Source organism: Typopeltis vanoorti, chromosome 11 (assembly GCF_054136105.1).
Source record: "Typopeltis vanoorti isolate ZY-2024b chromosome 11, IOZ_Tvanoo_1.0, whole genome shotgun sequence".
Lineage (NCBI taxonomy): Eukaryota > Metazoa > Arthropoda > Arachnida > Uropygi > Thelyphonidae > Typopeltis > Typopeltis vanoorti.
This window is the reverse complement of record NC_143559.1, coordinates 65,965,091-65,987,660: the sequence shown is the minus strand read 5'-3', so window position 1 is coordinate 65,987,660 and position 22,570 is coordinate 65,965,091. Positions and strand designations below refer to the sequence as shown.

The 22,570-nt window shown below is 35.9% G+C and overlaps 1 protein-coding gene across 1 annotated transcript in view; it reads left to right on the top strand.

The window, feature by feature from the left end:
* The window catches only part of sav (scaffold protein salvador), a 136,484-nt gene that overhangs the window by 77,196 nt on the left and 36,718 nt on the right, over positions 1 to 22,570 (top strand). The window contains exons 6-7 of the mRNA XM_090399890.1: positions 11,744 to 12,191; positions 22,060 to 22,232. Coding sequence (XP_090256016.1) covers positions 11,744 to 12,191; positions 22,060 to 22,232 — 621 coding nt within the window. The remainder of the gene's footprint in view (positions 1 to 11,743; positions 12,192 to 22,059; positions 22,233 to 22,570) is intronic.

Sequence of the window (22,570 nt, the reverse complement as noted above, 5' to 3'; positions counted from 1 at the left end):
CAGAGAATAAAAAAGATGAGACAGATGCATTGAGTGAGATCGCGTTGTTGAATGGTGCGATAGAAAGGGCAAAACAGCAGCTAGAGTGCATGAACAAAAGTCGACTGAATGAACCAACCAGTAATAAAAGGTATGACAGGAAAATTAGGCGTATGAATGTGAACATGAACAAAATGAAGGATAGAGTGCTGTATGGAGACTCGTTAGTACGAGGTGTGTTAGTAGAGGATTTGACAAAATCGTACCAACCTGGTGCGACCGTAAAGGATGTAACTGAGTCTATTAGAGAGCAAAAGGAAAGGGTGAAAGAAATGATTGTTGTGGCAGGTACGAATGATTTGAAAGGAGATAAAATGGAAATGATAGAAGACCTGAATCAATTGTTTGAGGTAGCAAATGAAAAGAGTGAGAGAGTTAGAATGATTAGTCTTTTGCCACGGTATGACAGTGAAATGTTTAAAAGGAGGGCCATAATTGCGAATGACTTTATGCGTGGGTTATGAATGACGAGTGGTGTGGAATTTGTGGACGTGTGGAGTGAGTTTGATGGACGAAAGTATCTATATAAGATGGATGGCCTGCATTTGAATGGTTATGGTGTAAGAAGACTTGAGAGAGTGTTGCTGAATGTAGTGGATGTGCAAATTGAGAGAAACTAGATTTGTTAAGGGGGGAGGAGTAGATATACAGTCCTTAGGGAGGCAGTCGAATTAACATAGTTAATATAAGGCATCAAGGTAGGGTTGGGGCTAATGGGGGTCTTAAATTCATGTACACTAATACTACAAATATTAGGAACAAGAAGGAAGAGTTTTTGGCCATGGATGGCACTTCCAGACCACAGGTTATTGGTATTAGTGAAACATGGCTGACTGTAGATGATATAGCTAGTGGGATTGAATGTGATGGGTATAGTGTGTTCAGGAATGACAGAGAGAATAAAATGGGGGGAGGAGTATTGTTGATGATAGCTGATGAGCTACAGCCAAGGAGAATAGAAGTTGAATTGCAGGTTAGAGAAAATAGCACATTTGAGGCCATTTTGTGTGAGATTGTGGCTAGCAGAACTAAATATACAATTGGGTGCTGCTATAGACAAGGTGATGGAAAAGATGGTGGTGACAGTATGCACAAGCAAATAGAAGAAATGAGTGGAAGGAGGGTGATTATTATGGGAGATTTCAACTATGGTCGCATTGATTGGAGTGAGGAGAGGACACACGGGAGGAAGGAATTGGATTTTATGCGGTTATTAAGGGATAACTATCTGCGACAGCATGTAATGGAAAATACTAGTGGTCAGAGCGTGCTTGACCTAGTAATTATATCTGAGGATTTGGCTGTAACAAATATGACCACATTGCCACCAATTGGTGAGAGTGATCATAGGGTCTTGACTTGGGAGGTGGCTAAAGGTGTAGAATTTTCAATTAAGACAGGATACATGTGGAATTATCGGGCGGGAAAGTATGACAAGCTTAGGAGTTTGCTTGGCTCAGTGCCATGGCATGTACAACTGCAAGGACTGGAAGTTGATAGTGCATGGGAGGTAGTTAGGAAGTGCTTGCATGAAGCAATGCCTGACTGTATACCTAGAGTCCGAATAATAAATCAAGTAGGGATTAAATGGATGAATAACACCATTAAGCTTGAGCTGCAAAAAAAGAAATAACTATGGAGGGAATTTAAGGAGAAAGGTGACTGGCAGGCACATGAACGGTATAAAGCACAAGCCAGAAGAGTAAGAAAGTGACGAGTGTGGTAAGAAAAGCAAAAAAGGATTACGAAAGAACATTGGCCATGCAGGCTAAAGAGAATCCTAAACAGTTTTTTAGATATGTAGCAAGTAAAAGGAAAAATGTAGATGGCAGAATGATTTTTGCCGATGGTAGGGAGGTAACTGAATCAGTTGAGATAGCTGAGTTACTGAGTGAGCACTTTGCAAGAATATATCATCCAGGTGGTGACATTGCAGAAACGAATAAACTAGTAGATTATACGGGAATTGTGGTGAATGAAGTGGAGGTGAGTAGTCTATTGCATAACCTTAATGTCAATACATCTGTGGGATTGGATGGTATACCAGCTCGTGTAGTACGAGAAGCAGCTAAAGAATTGTCAGTACCCTTGACCATTTTGTTTAATTTGAGTCTCGGGTCTGGGTTAGTCCCGAGCGGGTGGAAGGAGGGGAAAATAGTTCACTGCATAAAGGTGGTTCCAAGACTGCTGTTGTAAATTACCGACCGATTAGCATATCAGGAATCATTGTCAAGGTCTTAGAGAAATTAGTCAAGAAAAGAATACAGGATTGGATAGATGAAAATGGGATATTGTATGGGGGACAACATGGTTTTGTGAAGGGTAGATCATGCCTCAGTAACTTGCTCACGTTTTATAACACAGTGACGGCTGAACTGGATAGGGGTAATGGGTTTAAAGTAATACTACTGGACCTTGCCAAGGCCTTTGACAGGATACCACATGGAACCCTAATCAGTAAACTGGAGCAGATGGGGATAGATATAGGGTTGGTAAGATGGATAAGAGGGTGGTTGAAGGAGAGATACCAGAGAGTGGTTTATTCAGGAGTGGAGTCAAAAAGACGTCTTGTTACTAGTGGAGTGCTGCAGGTCTCTGTTCTTGGACCACTGCTTTTCAATTTGTTCATCAATGATATTGGAAAGGATTTGAGAGGAATTGTTCACTTGTTTGCTGATGATGCAAAATTGGGTAGAGCAATTGTGAGTGCACAGGATGTCAAAATTTTACAGGATGATTTGGATAGTTTGGAGGACTGGACTAGGAAAAATGGATGTCAGTTTAATGTGGCAAAGTGTGAGGTTATGCACTTTGGGGTGAAAAGAACAGCAGCAGTATATTGCATTGGTGGAACCGTACTCCAGGAGATTGATGAGGCAAGGGATTTGGGAGTGTTGGTGGATAGGGAGTTGAAGTTTAGGGGGCACATTGCAAAAGTGACTAAAACAGCTCACCAAATCACTTGGCTTATGAAAAATACTTTAACATGCAGAGACAAACAAGTTGTTGTTCCTCTGTATCGAGCCTTGATAAGACCCAATCTGGACTTCTGTGCCCAGTTATGGGCACCAGGGTTTCTTCGTGATGGGGAGGAAGTGGAGAGGGTCCAGAGACGAGTGACCAAGATGATAGTAGGACTGTGGAATGAACCTTATGAGAATAGGTTGAGGATTTGTGAGTTGCAGAAATTGGACGATAGGCGAAGGAGGGGTGATATGATTGAGACATTCAAATTACTGAAGGGTTTTTATAAGATTGATCCAGAAGATATTTTTGAAAATATGACTGGTGATGGGAGGACTACGGGCCATGCATGGAAGCTGGGCAAGAGCGTGGTTGACAAGGGTGTTAGAGCTAGGTTTTTTACTTGGAGAGTGGTGAATGAGTGGAATAAGCTTCCAGAGTCTGTTGTGGGTGCTACGACCGTGAATGAATTCAAGGCAAGATATGATAGATACTGTGTGAATGTTGAATTGTTGTTCCAGACATGATGTTAGGGCCTCCCTCGAGGAGTCTGTCGACTCCTCGAGTAGATATCAGGTTAGTAATGATCCAGTACACCTCAAGGGGTGTACTGGATCATTACTAACCTGATATCTACAATTTTCCTCCAAATCAATCTGTTACCTGTCAAGACTCCAACATTATCAGATCTTATATTTCAGTCTTCTAAGGCACTTTTTACAGTATATATCCACCTATATATCTTGGTCTTCCTCTGGGTCTTTTTCCTGCCAACCTGGCAGAGAACACTTGTTTTACTAATCTTTCCTCTCCTATTCTGTTTAAATGACCAAGCCATGTGAAATTAACTTGCTAGCATATTCCTGTATACTAACAATGTCAAGTTCTTTCCTAATATCCTCATTTTTAATATGATATTGCCACTGATGCCATCTGTTCATGCTTCTAATCTTTCTCATATCTGCAGTCTCTAGTCTTTGGTCAAGTGTTTTATTTCTAACCCAGTTCTTAGATCCATAAGTTAAAATTGTTTTGAACACTGTCTTGTATACAGAAAATTTAGTGTTTTGACTAATTTCTCTCTTATTCCATATATATTTATTCATTTGACCTCCTACCATACCAGCTTTGTTGATCCTGTTGTCTAGTTCCATATTAAATTTACGATCTTCATTAAAAATCTGCCTAAATAGCTGAAATGTTTTACTTGTTCTATAGCTTCTCCATTCACAATGCAGTTGATATTTTCAATGTTTCTGCCTATTTTATTGTCTTTGACTTGTTATTCCTGATCTTCATACCATATCTATTACAACAGTTATTCAATTTAGTCGGGGAATCTTGCAGACTTGTAGCAGATTTATTTAGAAGTGTAACATCATCTTTGCTTTATGCAGATGATGTAATCAGATGCAATCATCTGAGATTAACATCTCCAATTTTGTTATCAAGTTTAATACCACTTCATAATGTGATCCATATAGATGATGAATAAAGAGGAGGATAATGTACAACCTTGTCTGACACCAGATTTAACATTCAACCATCTCGCTGCCTTCAATTCTAACTGCTGACTTATAACTCAAATAAAGACTTCGTTGCTTGATATAATGCAATTATATGAATTATATTATGTTCTGAAACCATAATACAACTGTAGCATTTTGAATAGCTTCTCTCTTGGCACCGTGTCATATGCCTTTCCCAGATCTAAAAACTAAAATACAGATCTTTGTTATATTTCTATGATTTCTCAACTATTTGTCGTAAAGTGAAAATTTGATCCTGACAGCCACTATTTGGTCTGAATCCAGCATGTTTTTCACCAAGCTTCTTGTTCACAATCCTTCTCGACTGTTTCTCTAGTATATACTTGCATAAATCTTACCAGGAACACTCAGTAGGGAAATACCTTTATAATTCTCACATTCAGTTTTATTTCCCTTTTTGTATATAGGTACTATAAGAGCTCTACTGCAATCATCTGGAATTCGTCCTTCTGTCCAGGCCTTCTGAACTATGCAGTGCAGCCACTGGAAGAGTTTTATACCTCCATATACCTGAGCATTTTTTGTAGAATATCATGTACTTCAGCTGCCTTTCCACATTTCAGGCTTTTGATAGCTTTTTTTTTCTACTTCTAGTATGGATATGTATTCCTGACTGCATGCCTGGTCAGTGTTTTTTATCACTGTGCTGTCATCACTGCTTGTTTCATTTAGCAGTTTTTCAAAGTAATTACTCCATACTTCAAGGATATCTTTTTCTCCAGTTTTTATGTCACCTTTATCATCTCTGATTCCTTTTACAGCACTCTTTCCTTTATTTCTGAGCTTCTTCAACAGCCTTCAGAATATCTTGCCACCTTCTTGATATTTATTTTCTATGTTCTTACCAGTCTTCCCATGACTTGTTTAGTTAGTTGTACACAGTATTTAGCAGTCTCGCATTTGTCTCTGTATTCTCTAAGAGCACAAACTGACTTATTTGCCAGGTACTTTTGATATGCTTTCTTCTTTTCCTTCACTGCCTCTTTAACTTCCTGTGTCTACCATGGAGTTCTGATTTCTCTATCCTTGCAGACAACCTCACCACATGCCTTTTTGGCTGAATCAATGTTTTCTTCAGGGCTTGCTACTGAATCTCCAAGGACTGTTTCCTGTTCTCAAACTCTTTTGTTTTTTCTTGAATAATGTTTGTGTGTTTTAGTCTACTCTTCATATCTGAGCGCTGCTCAACTTTTATTCTTTTTAAAACTTTCTTAGATGTTATTCATTTCAATATGAAATTCAATTTTATCCTGCTCAAGACTGAATGGTGATCACTTGCAATTTCAAATCATCTGTACACACTAGTGTTCTGCATCAGGGAGGAAAACATCATTATCAACAATAACATAGTCAATGAGACTTTCTTATTCCTTGCCTCTTCTCTCCATGTGAATTTGTGCACATGGAGAGAACTAACATTGTGTTAGTAATAACCAGTCCATGTCCCGAGCAGAAATCCAACAGGTATTTGCCATTATTATTAGCTTTGCTCTTTTCTCCAAATTTTTGCAAAATATATTTGTAAAGTCTGACAATCATTTCGTATATTTTCATTGTGGTCATTTGCTTTCTCTAAAGCAGTATTTCCTGACGTTTTTTGGATCTTGTCCCACCTCAATGCCTCAAAGATTTTGATGTCCTTCCCCCCCCCCTCACCAACAATGATGAGTGTTTTGAGTATATCAATGATGGGGTGATGAATGCAACATCATTTTTTAATTGTCCCCCAAAATATTCAAATTGCCCCCCTGTGGGGCATATGCCCCAAGTTGAGAAACACTGCTCTAAAGCCTCAAAAAATTCCTCTACTTCTATCTTAGTAGAACCTTCTTGGGACCATAGGCAGAAATAAGTCTCATTGTCCAGTTCCCCCCATTCTGATATTTGCCCACATCACTCTACTTGATATTGCCTTCCATTCAAGAAAATTACCTTGTATATTTAGTGTTGAATACTATGGCCACTCTCCTTCTTTTCCTTGATTGTCATTGCCTGAATATAACATTTTGTATTTATTACTCAGAAGGATCCTGCCAGTTTTTGTCTTTTTTGTTTCAGTCATCTCTATTATGTCGATCTGGTTCTTATCCAATTCTTCGGCTATCTTCATTTCTTTGCCATTCAGGCTTCTTATGTTGATAGTACCGAGCTTAAACTCTGGTGATGTTGAGTTGGGGTGTGTTTTAGGATTTCTTCCAGTAGCTGACTTTGTTTCTGTTTGCCTTGGTTCTCTGGCGAAAACAATTTTGGACTTGTTTAACCAGGCGATGCCCCAACCGGCATGAAATCCCACCAAGTTGTGCCATCATTTTATATTCTAGTTTAAGCCAATTAAAATACAATTTGGTTGGCTAAATCCCAAAATGCCAGCCCATCCTCGTTCGTTAGGTATCCAGGTAGATACATACCAGGATGGACCTCAAGAAAGTGAGGATTAGGTCAGAAGCTCTGGTCGGTTCTCCACTTTCCTTGAAAGTCTATGTGGAGGTCTCCTCTCAGTTACAAAAGAAGCCTATATTCCAGAACCAGAAGAAATGCACCATTTAACATTCATCCAGAAATCTGATTAACAGATTTTGCCTGAATGGAAAAGAGATTTTTGCAGATTCTGCAAATATCTAGAAGAATGATGCAGTTTCAGATAAATTATTGTCACTGAAATACACTATTTCTGGTTTATCAAGTGCATGCAAAAAGATGAATCGTATGGTAACTTCAACAAGATTATCGTTGGAAGTAGACACAATATCAACACTGAAGCTCATTAAAATTGTTGGGCTATTTCATGGGTAATATTCTGCAGTAAATAAAAAAATATAAAAGCAAACAGTAGAATCATGATGACTCTATTGGCTCAGATTTTGAAATTTTCTGTTAAAATTTGTAGATCTTTATTTTTTGTTAAGTTCATTCTCATATTTGAATTTCTTGAAAAATTTTGAAACTGATAGGGATGCTTAAGGGTCAAAGCTGTATAACTGAGAGGAGACCACCACATAGCCTTTAAAGGAATGTGGAGAACCGACCAGGACTTCTGACCTAATGTCCAATCCTCACCTTCTCGTGGTGCACCCTTTTGGATATCTACTTGGATACTGAACAAACAAGGATGGGCTGGCAATTTGGGATTTAGCCGACCAAATTTTATTCTTATTGGTTAAACCCACATAAAAAATGATGGTACGGCATGACAAAATTTCATGCTGGCTGGGGCGTCGCCCAGTTAAACAAGGCCCCTGTTGTTCTCGCCAGGGGACCAAGGCAATCAACGAAAAGTCAGCTACTGGAAAAATCTGAAAACACACCCCAACTCAACATCACCAGAGTTAAAGATCGGTACTATCAACATAAGAAGCCTGAATGGCAAAGAAATATAGCTAGCTGAGGAATTAGATAAGTACCAGATCGACATAATAGGGGTGACTGAAACAAAAAAGACAAAAACTGGTGAGATCTTTCTGAGCAATAAATACAAAATGTTATATTCAGGCAATGACAATCAAGGAAAAGAAGGAGTAGCCATAGTATTCAACACAAAATACGATGCTAATCTTCTTGAATGGCAGTCAATCTCAAGTAGAGTAATGTGGGCAAATATGAGAATGGGGAACTGGACGATGAGACTTATTTGTGACTATGGTCCCACAAAAGGTTCTACTAAGGTAGAAGTGGAGGAATTTTTTGTGGCTTTAGAAAAAGCAACTGACACAATGAAAAAGGAAAAGTTGGTCCTTGTTGGGGATCTAAATAGCAGAGTAAGAAATGATTGTGAGACATACAAAAATATTTTGGGAAAATTTGGAGAAAAGAGCAAAGCTAATAATAATGGCAAATATCTGTTGGATTTCTGCTCAGGATATGGATTGGTTATTACTAACACCATGTTCCAACATAAAAATGTGCACAAATTCACATGGAAAGAAGAGGCAAGGAATAAGAAAAGTTTTATTGACTATGTTATTGTTGATAGTGATCTTTTCTCCTTGGTGCAGGACACCAGAGTGTACAGAGGATTTGAAATTGGAAGTGATCACCATTTATGTCTTGAGCAGGATAAAATTGAATTTCATATTGAAAAGAATAACATGTAAGAAAATTTTAAAGCGAATAAAAGTGGAGCATCTCTCAGATATGAACTATAGACTAAAATACACAAAGATTATTGAAGAAAAATGAAAGAGTTTGAGAACAGGAATCAAACCTTGGAGATTTAGTGGCAAACTCTGAAGAAAACATTGATTGATTTTGCCAGAGAGGCATGTGGTGAGGTTGTCTGCAAGGATAAAAAAAAATCAGAACTCCCTGGTGGACACAGGAAGTTAAAGAGGCAGTGAAGGAAAAGAAGAAAGCATATCAAAAGTTCCTAGCAAATAAGTCAGCTTGTGCTCTTAGAGAATACAGAGACAAATGCAAGAATGCTAAACACTGTGTAAAACTAGCTAAACAAAAGTCATGGGAGGACTTTGGCAAGAATATAGAAAATAAATATCAAGAAGGTGGTAAAATATTCTGGAGGTTGTTGAAGAAGCTTAGGAATGGAGGAAAGAGTGCTGTAAAAGGAGTTAGAGATAAAGGTGACATGAAAACAGGAGAAAAAGATATCCTTGAAGTATGGAGTAATTACTTTGAAAAACTGCTAAATGAAACAAACAGTGATGACAGCACAGTGGTAAAAAAACACTGAACAGGCATGCAGTCAGGAATACATATCCATATTTGAAGTAGAAAAAGCCATCAAAGGCCTGAAATGTGGAAAGGCAGCAGGAGTAGATGATATTCGACCAGAAATGCTGAAGTATGGTGGTATAAAAGTCTTACAGTGGCTGCACTGCATAGTTCAGAAAGCCTGGACAGAGGGATGAATTCACGATGATTGGAGTAGAGCTCTCATAGTACCCATATATAAAAAGGGAAATAAAACTGAATGTGAGAATTACAGAGGTATTTCCCTTCTGAGTGTTCCTGGCAAGATCTATGCAAGTATACTTGAGAAACGGTTGAGAAGAATTGTGGAAGAAAAGCTTGGTGAAGAACAAGCTGGATTCAGGCCAAATAGAGGCCGTCAGGATCAGATCTTCACTTTACGACAAATAGTCGAGAAAGCATGGGAATATAACGAAGATTTGTATTTAAGTTTTGTCGATTTGGAAAAGGCATATGACAAGGTGCCAAGAGAGAAGCTATTCAAAATGCTACAGTTATATGGTGTCAATGGGGCATTATATCAAGCAATACTTAGTCTTTATTCGAGTTGTAAGTCAGCAGTTAGAATTGAAGGAAGTACAGGAAGATGGTTTAATGTTAAATCTGGTGTGAGACAAGGATGTACATTATCCCCTCTGTTATTCATTATCTATATGGATCACATTATGAAGGAAAGTGGTATTAAACCTGATATCAAAATTGGAGATGTTAATGTCAGCTCTTTGCTTTATGCGGATGATGTTATACTTCTAAATAAATCCGCTACAAGTCTGCAAGATTCTCTGACTAAATTGAATAGCTGTTGTAATAGATATGGTATGAAGATCAGCAATAAAAAGACAAAGACAAGGAAAATAGGCAGAATCATTGAAAATGTCAACTGTGTTGTGAATGGAGAACCTGTGGAACAAGTAAAACATTTCAACTACTTAGGCACGATTTTTAGTGAAGATGGTAAATTAAATATAGAAATAGACAACAGAATCAGCAAAGCTGTATGGTGGGAAGTCAATTGAATAAATTCATATGGAATAAGAGAGAAATTAGTCGGAACACTAAATTAGCTGCATACAAGACAGTGTTCAAACCAGTTTTAACTTATGGATCTGAGAGCTGGGTCAGAAGTAAAACACTTGGCCAAAGACTAGAGACCGCAAATATGAGAGTCCTGAGAAAGATTAAAGGCATGAACAGATGGCATCAATGGCAATATCATATTAAAATAGAGGATATTAGGAAAGAACTTGACATTGTCAACATCCATGAATGCGTTAGCAGAGCTAATCTTAGATGGTATGGTCACTTAAACAGAATGGGCGAAGAAAGATTAGCAAAACAAGTGTTCTCTGCCAGGTTGGCAGCAAAATGACCCAGAGGAAGACCAAGATATAGGTGGATTGATACGGTACAAAGTGCTTTAGACGAGAGAAATATAAGATCTGATAAAGTTGGAGTCTTGACAAGTAACAGACATATTTGGAGGAAAATTGTAGATAAGAAGTTAGTAATGATGTAATTTTTTTCATATAGTACTATCATATCCTGTACACCCCTTGAGGGTACATGGCAGGAATTTGATGATGTTGATATTTTGAAAATATTTATTAAGCCTCATCCCCAACAAGCATAATTGGACTGGCTACTGGGATAGAAAAAATATCTTGGAAAATAATTAAAGTTATAATGATAAATTTGAGAAAATCTTATATTACTAAGATATAGAAAACTAGTATATTTAATGTATTTTACTCATATGACATCACATACTGACCCTGATCCTTAAAAATATATTGTACTAAATATAACTAAATGTCGAAATTTTAATGGAATAAGTCATTTAAATGGCAATCAGCCAGTGCGATTATATTAAAATGGTGATTTTTCATTGTGAATTTACTATACAGATAATGACAGCTGCTCATGTTGTGAAACACAAGCCCTGGATCACCTTTTGTAATGCTGCCTAATAGGCATTAATATATGTACTCGAGAAGATTTAATCCAGCATAATGAAACAGCTTTAAAGTATATTAAACATTGGATGAGTGAAATTTGACATTTTATGTTTTTGTGTAATATTTTTTGCAAGTGGCATTTTTGTCTGTGTATGCTTTTAATCCATATTCTTTTAATGTCTATTTCTTTAAATGTATGCTTTTAATCATTTATATGTGTGATCTTGCATTTTCTGTAGTTTGCGCATGAAATAAATAAATAAATAAAAATTATAAATTTGTAGATTGACATCGAGTAAAAGGTACACTTTTAATTTGCCATTTTATTTGAATCTACTTACTGAGAAATTTTTCAGTTTGCTCTAGATTTTATTTTATTTTAGTTTAAGTTTCTTTGCGAAATGGAAATAGAGAAATGCCTGCAAAACATAAGCACTGTTTTAAAAACTACATTATAAAATTATAAAATAATTTTGTTATGTGGTTTTGAGTGCTTATTCTCTATTAAGGTTTCTCTTTCTCTCTCTCTAGGTATTGCTCATAATAGTCCTCATCAATATCAAGCAGTGCTTCAGAGTACCACTACCCATCTTCCCTTCTCTCCTGCATTGCTAACTACATCTCGTGTTCAGCAGTCTGTAGCTAGTAGCAGTACCATTCAGCACCAGCCTCTAACTACTGCTCCTCAACTTCACTCATCTCCTATGCTAGATAGTAGCAGCAATCAACAGCTTGTTCAAGGTAGAAGTACTTCTCCGGTCCCAGTTACAACAGCTGCTAATCATCCTCAGCATTACCAACAGCAGGAAGAGCTGCCACTTCCACCTGGTTGGTCAGTAGATTATACAATGCGTGGCCGAAAGTATTATATTGATCATAATACAAAAACTACACATTGGAGTCATCCTTTGGAAAAGGAGGGACTCCCTACTGGTTGGGAAAGAGTCGAGTCACCTGATCATGGAGTTTATTATGTTAAGTAAGTTTTAAAATTTTTATTTTCTGTCATTTGCATGGTCAGCATGATGCAGTATGTTACTATGTAATTATTATTTTGAAAGTTTATTTTTCACTTGGTTAGACTATAATAAATTTAGTTTAATCCTTTATCCAAGTGTGAGCAAACAAAGTTTGCGCCTGAAAGTATCTTCAGGACTGGGGTAAGATGGTACAACACCAGGCAACTTGTTGCAAAGGTGGAGCAAGCTAACATCACTCCTATCTCAGTATCTCCCATAATGCAAAACACATCTCCTTGCGGATATGTCTAATGTTATGCATTAAGGGAAGGGCCACTACCCAGACTAGTTTCGATCTTTATTGAGGTCTCTTCAGTGGGAGCCAGACCCAAGTGGAGATACCAGGCAGAAGCATTACCAAGGTCATCTCTATCTATAGGAGTTGACAAATGGTGTGCCACCTTTTTAATAAATTACTCTGGATTTAGAGAAAGATGTTGAAAGTTTATTTTTCACTTGGTTAGAGTATAATAAATTTAGTTTAATCCTTTATCCAGTGTGAGCAAACAAAGTTTGCACCTGAAAATATCTTCAGGACTGGGGTAAGGATAGGAGTGATGTTAGCTTGCTCCACCTGTGCAACGAGTTGCCAGTGTTGTACCACCTTACCCCAGTCCTGAAGATACTTTCAGGTGCAAACTTTGTTTGCTCACACTTGGATAAAGGATTAAACTAAATTTATTATAGTCTAACCAAGTGAAAAATAAACTTTCAACATCTTTCTCTGAATCCAGAGTAATTTATTAAAAAGGTGGCACGCCGTTTGACAACTCCTACAGGTAGAGATGACCGTGCTAATTCTTCTGCCTGGTATCTCCACTTGGGCCTGGCTTCCACTGAAGAGACCTCAATAAAGGTCGAAACTAGTCTGGGTAGTGGCCCTTCCCTTAATGCATAACATTAGGCATATCTGCAAGGAGATGTGTTTTGCATTATGGGAGATACTGAGATAGGAGTGATGTTAGCTTGCCTCCACCTTTGCAACGAGTTGCCCGGTGTTGTACCACCTTACCCCAGTCCTGAAGATACTTTCAGGCACAAACTTTGTTTGCTCACACTTGGATAAAGGATTAAACTAAATTTATTATGTAATTATTAAATATAACAGTATGCTGCTTTTCATATTTAGTTAAAGTGTTGCATAAAAACCATCATCTCTTCTGGTGCATACCTTCAATGGATGTTCCAGATTTCATGACTTATTTCCAGCCAGTAGGTTTCTTCCAGATTGGTTTGTTATTTGTCAGTTCAGATTTGATTGCTGTCATTTCACCTACTAAAGTTCTTAACCATATTAGCCCATCTGTATCTTTTTTTTCTCCTAGTTCTTTTTCTAGCCATTTGATTGATTTGTTTTCTAATCTTTCATCTCTTATTTATATTATTTGACCATACTATCATTCTTCAGTCTTAATAATGTCATGTCCTTTCCTTTTATCTTTGTTTTTCATATGGTTGCCGTTGATGTCATTCTGTTCACCCCTTAATTTTTCTCAGAATTCTTTCACTGATCTTTGATCAACTGTTTTTAATTTAATTTTTTAACGTGTTTTAGATTGGTTTTTGAATGTTAAACTGTGAATGAAACTATATTGTGTGTTTCGTTTTTTTTTCATTCATATTTAACTTTGTTTATTATATATTAATCATGACTTGTATAAAAGTTATTTATTAATCCTTATTTAAGAATTATTATTTAAGTATTTATTCGGAATTTAATCAGCTATTAATTAATTAATTAAACAATATGTGTATAATTTATTGTAACTTATATATATATATATTGTAACGTGAATATTATTATAGTTATCTGTATGCGAAATGAAAGAGTTGATTAAGTAGCTCTAATATTCTATTTATTGTGTTTTTATTAACTCAATGTAGTGGTATAGCCTTATGTAACATTAACAAAAATGTTTACGTTTATTTGTTGTCATGGAAACGCATGAAGTAAACGAGCGCGAGTGGAACAGAGTGTGAGCTTCGAGAAGGATAATAAAAAAATAAAAGGTAACAGTAGTAGGAAGGGAAATTTTGAAGCGAGAGGAAGCAAGGGTATAAACTAGTGAGGTTGAAGTAAATGAAAGGTTCTCAAGGGCAGAAGTTAAAAGGGATAATATTTATAAGCGAGCAAGAACGAAGCGAATCTTATAGTCAGCTGAAAGTGAAGTCAGCAGTAATAATAACAAGAAATTAATGCCATAATCGAATAATATAAAAAACTGGTCGTTCAGTGAAGAATTCTGAATAAACCCAGTTAGTCTAGAATTGCGACTTATTTCTAATTTGCCCTAAGGAGAACTGCACAGTGTTTAATTAGTTAATGAGTGGTAACAAGGATAATTGAAGTACCATACAGTTGATATCTAGAATTGTGAAGCGTGATTAATAGTGTTTTAGTTATAACTGTGGAGAAGTCTTATAGATGTGTTTTTAAGAATAATAAATATATTTTGAAAGTATACTCACAACGTGATTGATGTACTAGGAACTGTTTCTGGTAAGGACTGTCATATTGATCTGTTTCAATGCATGAAGAATTGAGTGTTAGTTACTCTACGTTTAACCTAACTTTAACTGTGGCAATTCTTCGAGATTGGGAATTGAAAATAAAAATTGCTTGAGAGATATTTACAGCAATTAGTGCCTGTGTTGTTCTTTAAGCGTATGGCATGGCTGAGAATTGCATGAAAACTGATTAGATAGGAAGTTCTATTATATTTAATTAAGTGTAGGAACTTTGTGACTCAGAAACTGAGAAAGTGTATGTGAAGGTTTGGAAGATTGAACTAATATGATTGACTTGACCTAATGTTTAACTTGATTCTATTGTTTAAAATTTGAAGTAGAATTTATGTATGTGTTATATTAAATATTTTGTTAATCTAATTATTGTGTTTGCCTGAATTCCTTTTTATTGCACCGTTCACAAAAATTCAAATCTTGCGGGAATCCCAAGTGGAAAACAAATATTTTGGCCAAAATGAATAAGGGGACTGCTAACTAACTATGAATTGATCCTGCTATTTTATATAGACTAATCTAAGAATAGAGTGGCGCAGTATAATAGAAATTTCTCTACCCTTGGATTGGTGATCAATTTACAATTAGTTGTTTTTTTTATATGAAAGTGACTTATAACAAGATGGCAAATTCGAACATGAAGGAAAGAACGTCACGACAAATTGGCTCCATTATTTTGTTAATCTAAAAAAATAAAAAAAAAATAAAAAAATACACACAATATAGTTTCATTCACAGTTTAACATATGCTACCAATTTGTCGTGACGTTCTTTCCTTCATGTTCGAATTCGCCATCTTGTTATAAGTCACTTTCATATAAAAAAAACAACTAATTGTAAATTGATCACCAATCCAAGGGTAGAGAAATTTCTATTATACTGCGCCACTCTATTCTTAGATTAGTCTATATAAAATAGCAGGATCAATTCATAGTTAGTTAGCAGTCCCCTTATTCATTTTGGCCGAAGTATTTGTTTTCCACTTGGGATTCCCGCAAGATTTGAATTTTTGTGAACGGTGCAATAAAAAGGAATTCAGGCAAACACAATAATTAGATTAACAAAATATTTAATATAAGCTATATAACACATACATAAATTCTACTTCAAATTTTAAACAATAGAATCAAGTTAAACATTAGGTCAAGTCAATCATATTAGTTCAATCTTCCAAACCTTCACATACACTTTCTCAGTTTCTGAGTCACAAAGTTCCTACACTTAATTAAATATAATAGAACTTCCTATCTAATCAGTTTTCACGCAATTCTCAGCCATGCCATATGCTTAAAGAACAACACAGGCACTAATTGCTGTAAATATCTCTCAAGCAATTTTTATTTTCAATTCCCAATCTCGAAGAATTGCCACAGTTAAAGTTAGGTTAAACGTAGCGTAACTAACACTCAATTCTTCATGCATTGAAATAGCGTAACTAACACTGATGCTTATATACAGGGTGTTCGGGATAAATTTGACATATTTATAATTAATTATATTTTTCCGTAAGTTACATGTATTAACACACACTTCTCTTCATTTAAAAGTTTGGACCCTTCTTCATTCATATACAAGATGTCAGAAAGGATGGATAGCTGGAACCCACCTGAATCATGGAAGAGAATAACTTGTATCATGATGATTCGTGCCCGCCATCAAAATAAGGATATTACGACTGCTGCCCAATGCTCCCTGAATACAGTAAAAACAATCAGGCATGAACTAGAGACTTGCAATGGTGACTACGAGGATGTAGCAAGAAGAAAGATCCCTAGCAGACGATCTGATTGCGTTCGTACAGCAGAATTCCTCGCAAATCTGCAGGAACAGGTGTTGAAGAACCCTGGCATTGGAATTCGGGCTTTGTTCGTGGAGTTGCTAACTGTAGTCAAGCCCTGGATAACAAGGGTAGCCAATGGTAGGCCGTATGTATGGCAGCAGGATTCGGCCCCTTGCCACACCTCTGGGAAAAGTCAAAAATGGTTGTCTGAAAATTTCTACGACTTCACCAGTCCAAATGTTTGGCCTCCAAACTCCCCAGACCTTAACCCCATGGATTATTTTGTATGGGGCGCAGTTGAAAAAGACACCAATCGCACTTCCAGTAATACAAAAGCCCAGTTAATGGATAAAATTAAAACAGTTTTTGCGGCCCTTCCCAGGGAGACTGTAGCATCAGCTTGTTCGAGGTTCCGAAGCAGAATTGAAGCTGTGATCGATGCTAATGGTGGTTATTTTGAGTAAATCTTGTTGATAGTATTGTAATTAACTCTGCCTGTAATGTTTTTTTGTCAATTCATTAAATTTAATAGATACAAAGAAGATTTTCTTTTTCCTTACGAAACTGTCAAATTTATCCCGAACACCCTGTATACTGCTAGGTGGACTTTGGCTGATTTCTCTCTTGTTCAATATACAATAAGTTACAAAACATGTGATCCCTAGTTCTTGAATCAGATGTCTTATAGCTGATTAATCAGTTTACTGATCCCATGTTCTAGGGTTACTTGGAATAATTAGATGTTAGTATTGTTGTGTCATAGTAACTAATATTCTTATTTATTATTTAGTAATGCCAGAAAGTTTGTATACAGGTGATTTAATAATAATTATTTTTTAATGGAGTTCTTAAATATTGCATAATAATAATAATAGCACAAGGATAGAAATGAAGAAATTGAGCCAGAAATAAAAAAATAAAAAAATAAAATGGAAATAAAAACAATATTTGCAGAAAAATCAGGACTGTATTTGTAATATCTATGATTGTAGCAGTGTATATAAAAAAATCTTTTTTTAATGTATGTATTTCATAAATGTTATGTATAATCATAAACTACATAGTATAACAAAACTGTTACTATCTAATTGGACCCACAGTCCACTCTTTCACAATTAAAAAATATTAAACACAGAGGCCATATGCTTAAACACTTAGTAAAGGCAGTTGCCTTTTTTTATAATCACTAGTAGATTGCACTAGTGATAAAAATAGTTATAACAAATTCAGTTAATCTTTTCAAAGTTAATGTAGAAGTAATAATAATTGTTATGATGTAAAGAATTAATCTTTACATCATAACAAACGCATACAATTCCTTGTCAGAATCCTTTTTGTTTCACTCCAAAACGAAGCAAATTTCCTTTATTTTTTACTAGAAAATTTATACTAACTAATTCATAATGGATTTAACTATTTTTTTTTTTTTTTTTTTTTTTTTTTTTTTTATAAAAACACAGTTATATGAAGTATAAACTCTGCACTTATATCATTAAGAAAGTTATACTTTACTCAAAACCAATCTGGCCTTACTTCTTTTTCTTTTTTCAAAAAATTGCGCTAAAAATAGGTTACAACATTAGTAAACCCTCTGAGTCAAAACTTGCAGTCAAGAAATTTCTCTCTTTCTATTTCTTTCTTTCTCTAGAAATGTATTTTATTCTACATAAATAGTTGGTCATTACTTCCACTTCAGAAATATGCAAACTTCATTTAGGCATGCTTATGCCTGGTACTGCAAAGTAGCACAGTGGCAAAAACAGAATAGTCATTACAAAAAGTGTGTTACAACTCTTCAATTATGAAATCTAGTTGGAATTTTAATATCTGTTCTCTTGTTAGTTTTTCCTGAAGTTAAAAAAAAAAATATTGAGAGGAAGTCCTTCTAGTTTTTTTGCTATCAGTATAAATGTTCCACTCAAATAACAATATTAATGATCTAGTCAAATACTACTGTAGCAGGTACAGTAGTGTTTGACTGTACAGAATATTCAGCCTTTCTCAGTTAAGTGTGATGATATATGAAGCATTCCATACATGAACTAGGATTCTGAATAGTCAGAACCAGAGCATTGAAAAAAATCGGCATTTATTCCAGGACATGATTTTCAACAGCCATTTGCAATACATGTTTGGGTGAGAATAGTTACTGATCTTCTCCTAGGTCCCTATGAACTACCACCTCAACTGATTAGATGCAGTCATGGCTATGATCCTCGACCGGACTATTTGTCAATCCCTTTTTTTTTTTTTTTTTATCTTCAAAGGTCTCCTATTTACAGCTGGTGTTAACAGTTGCAGAATCTTGAAAACATGGAGTCGATGTAATTCAGTTTTCCTGATCATCATATTATTGACAGGAAAACCCTAATGATGAGCAGCCAGGCTCCAGTACTTATATCGGATCTCTCAATAACATGCAGAACATTTTCCTTTCCACATCAGTGGCTCTGCTACTTCATAGCCTATAGCAACATTTGTACTAATGAACTGCATACAGCCTGTTTCTTTAAGAATGAGAGTCTAGAGAATTTAATATCCTGCAGTTTGGTTGCCAGCGCACCATTATAATATACTTCTCCATATAGCATATCTCTCAACTCATAAATAATCCATATTATGCACCATTCTTCAATATGTGATGTATCTGCTGTATAGTGTGGTTAACAACAGATCATCAACAATAAATATAGTGTCTTCTGATCTGACATCTTAATATGTAGATAACCATTTCTCTTTTCCTTCTTTTAGACCCTTAACTTCACTGAAATTAATGTCAAGTTAGTTCTCGTTAACTTGGTGTTAACTTTAGTCCCTTTTATGCTCCTAAACATTCAATCAGCCTTGAAGAATGAAGATATTAAGATTGTGCAAGCTTCAGACTGAATAATTGCCTTCTTGGTATCACAGCACTTTTGTATTTCTAGTGCATTAATTCTGTTTAGTTTCTGAACTCATCACTAGTAATAAGGTTCGTTTTATGGAACCTTCTGTAACTGACCAGCTGCATTCTGCTTGCAGCTAGTTAACTTTTGATCTACAACTATATTATGTGCCCAATTTCCTTCCTATTGCTATATCTCAGCAACAAAGTGATTATGATCAATATGAACATTTGTGCTTTCATGGTATAGATTGTGCTGCTTATATTTAAGGTATATAGTTAAGAATATCCCTGTATATGTTCCCCAGCAATTTTTTTGTTTGTGTTGAATAATCTTCTTACTATTAAAAACTTACATGATTAAAAATCACATCAATGATTTTAATCTTGATGAACCCAGTAACTTGCACTGGATGTTTGGTTACAAAATGGTCAAAGCATTAAATCCCAATTGATGTCAAGGTAATCTCAAGGGGAGAGAGAGAGATCTTGTTTATAGGTTTGGCTGTTGTCACAGGTAACACTGGGATAATATGGTTCTTTTTTGTGGGAAATATGGCAGAACTGTTTGCAAGTATAAATTGACAAGGTTATCCAAGAACCCATCGAAGAATGCTTTGGAGATCAGAATTTAGGCTTGTAGAGGTTTGTTGCTCTGTGGATTGTAGTGGTTTGTTTGGTGCAAGGTTTGCCAAGTGAGAGGGAGCAATGGAGTGTATATACCATTGTCAACAAAACTGTGTATAGGATTGGTGGTCAACTGGAGCAGGTCATTGATCTATAGAAAAAACAGGGTAGGTGAGAGGACAGAACCTTGTGGAACTCCAGCATATGTACATAGACGATAGGGAACCATCATCCAGTGAGAAAACTGTTGACCCAGTTGCAGAAATCATGGGATAGACCGAATGATGAAAGCTTGCTTAATAGACCCCTTGTTCCAGACCCAGTTAAAAGCCTTGGAGATATCTAGTGCAATCACTTAGGATTCACCAAACTTTTTCATTGTGCTTATCCAGAGGTGTGTGACATAGGTGAGCAGATCTGCTATCTAACGGCATACTGGTGGTTGTGCATTGAGTACTTGGAAGATGGCATAAGAGTTGTCTGTTGATGGTTCTATCCATTACTTTGGAGAGGACTGAGGTGAGAGAGAGAGATTGAGGTGGTAGTTTGAAGGTAAGGATTAGTCCAACCTTGGGAATAGGTTGGACTAATTTCCAGGGTGTAGTGTAGATTCCAGTGGAGTAAGACCAGTGCAAATCATCAGAACAATTGGAGGAATACCATCAGGGCAAGAGAATCTTTTGGTTCGTTCCAGAATGCAAGCACACACACACACATTCCCCATTTCATGCTTAATTCCCATCCCTTAATTCCCATAATTTGGATAGGATTTTTCTGATCACTTCCTGGTGAAAGATCAGAGGAGGTATTGAGTGTATGCGTTTGGAATGATTGGGGGATATTTACCAGAATTGTCTATGCACACATTTTGAAGAAAAGTATGATGCCAGGAGACTGTCTTTCTCTGTGGATGATGATGATGATGTTCCCCATCCCTTAAGGGATGGGAATTAAGCATGAAATGGGGAATGTGTGTGTGCTTGCATTCTGGAATGAATCATTTCAGTGATGTGCTCAGTGCATAAGCTTGAGTTTTGAAGGCCATCAACAATAATCCAACCAAGGGAACAACTTTTGGTTGAGAATGGCTATGTAGATTTTGCTTGGGGGGGGGGGGGAGAATAAGCACAAGATTGTCCGAATTATTTAAGAGAGATGCAACCTTGACAATATATTTGGAGGGATCCACTAGTGAGGAAGAGGTCCAGTGTTTGGAGAGTGGTTGGGATTATCTGATGGGCATGGGAACAATTTGCATCATTTGTGATGGCAGTTCAAGTTTACAAGTAGTTTGTATGCCAATTCATCAATTTTTATGCACTGAGCATGCAACCGTTGGTGACAGAAATCACATAGAAGGAAGGAAGGTATTTTTTGATGTCTGTGATGTCTCTAGTCTACAGCTGCAACACTTGATTGCTCACTTGAATTGAAGGGTTGTTGTTTTGAGGATTGGATAAATTGTAGGTCACTGTACTTCTTTCTCCTTTAGTTCCCAATGCCATTTTTGACTGATAACATTTTATTAGCCAAGCCTGGTCTCTTGAAGCACTGAGAAACTTTTGTTTTCCCTATCATCATCATTTCTATACTGTACTAAAAAGTAATATGTGAAAATTAACCAAAAGTAATGACTTAGATTACAGTTTTTCTAGAAACCTTTAGCTGGTGGAAATGGGGAAGGCGGGGGAGGGGGTTGTCGAACAAGCTATCATTTTCTTTGATTTGTTATGTTGCATTATCTACAGTAATTTTTATTGACGTGAAGCATTTTAGTTTTCAAGAGCCATTTTCTTTCAAGAATAATATTTTTGATTATTTTATCTTCGTTCATTAAAAAATTTCAAACACCTCTCATAAATAATCAGCTTGAAAGAGCTAAGATTTTATATATATATATATATATATATATATATATATATATATATGAAATATTGTTTTTATTTTATATTATATTCTATTAATATAATATAATTTATATTATACCAATATTTAGTTGATACTATTTTCATAGCCACATCACAAAACAAGCCCAATATGAGCATCCATGTGCTCCTCAGTATGGACAAACCGGAACAGTTGTTCATCAAAACTTTCCTTTAACTCAGCCTCGCCAGCCACCACCTAGACATACAAATTTCCACCAGCATAGTGTTTTGGTGCCAGCTAATCCTTATCTTACAGAAGGTAATTCATATGCATATTATGTCTATTTTATATATTTTAAATAAATGAAAGAGAAAATATTATAATATACCATTAGTATGCTTTAAGGATTAATATTAAAAATAGTTGAATTTTATTTATTTATGATGATACTTTTTTCATTAAGTTAGTTATGATTATTTATATTTTAAGCCCTAAAAGGACTTAAAATATAAATAAGCCCTAAAATATTGCATATCTTAGATATGCAATATTTCTCACTTGGAAATATTAACAGTGATAAAACTAGAAAAAAATCTTGATAAACATTGGGTGCTCCCAACCCACAAACACCTATTCTCTATTTTGGGATATATGAG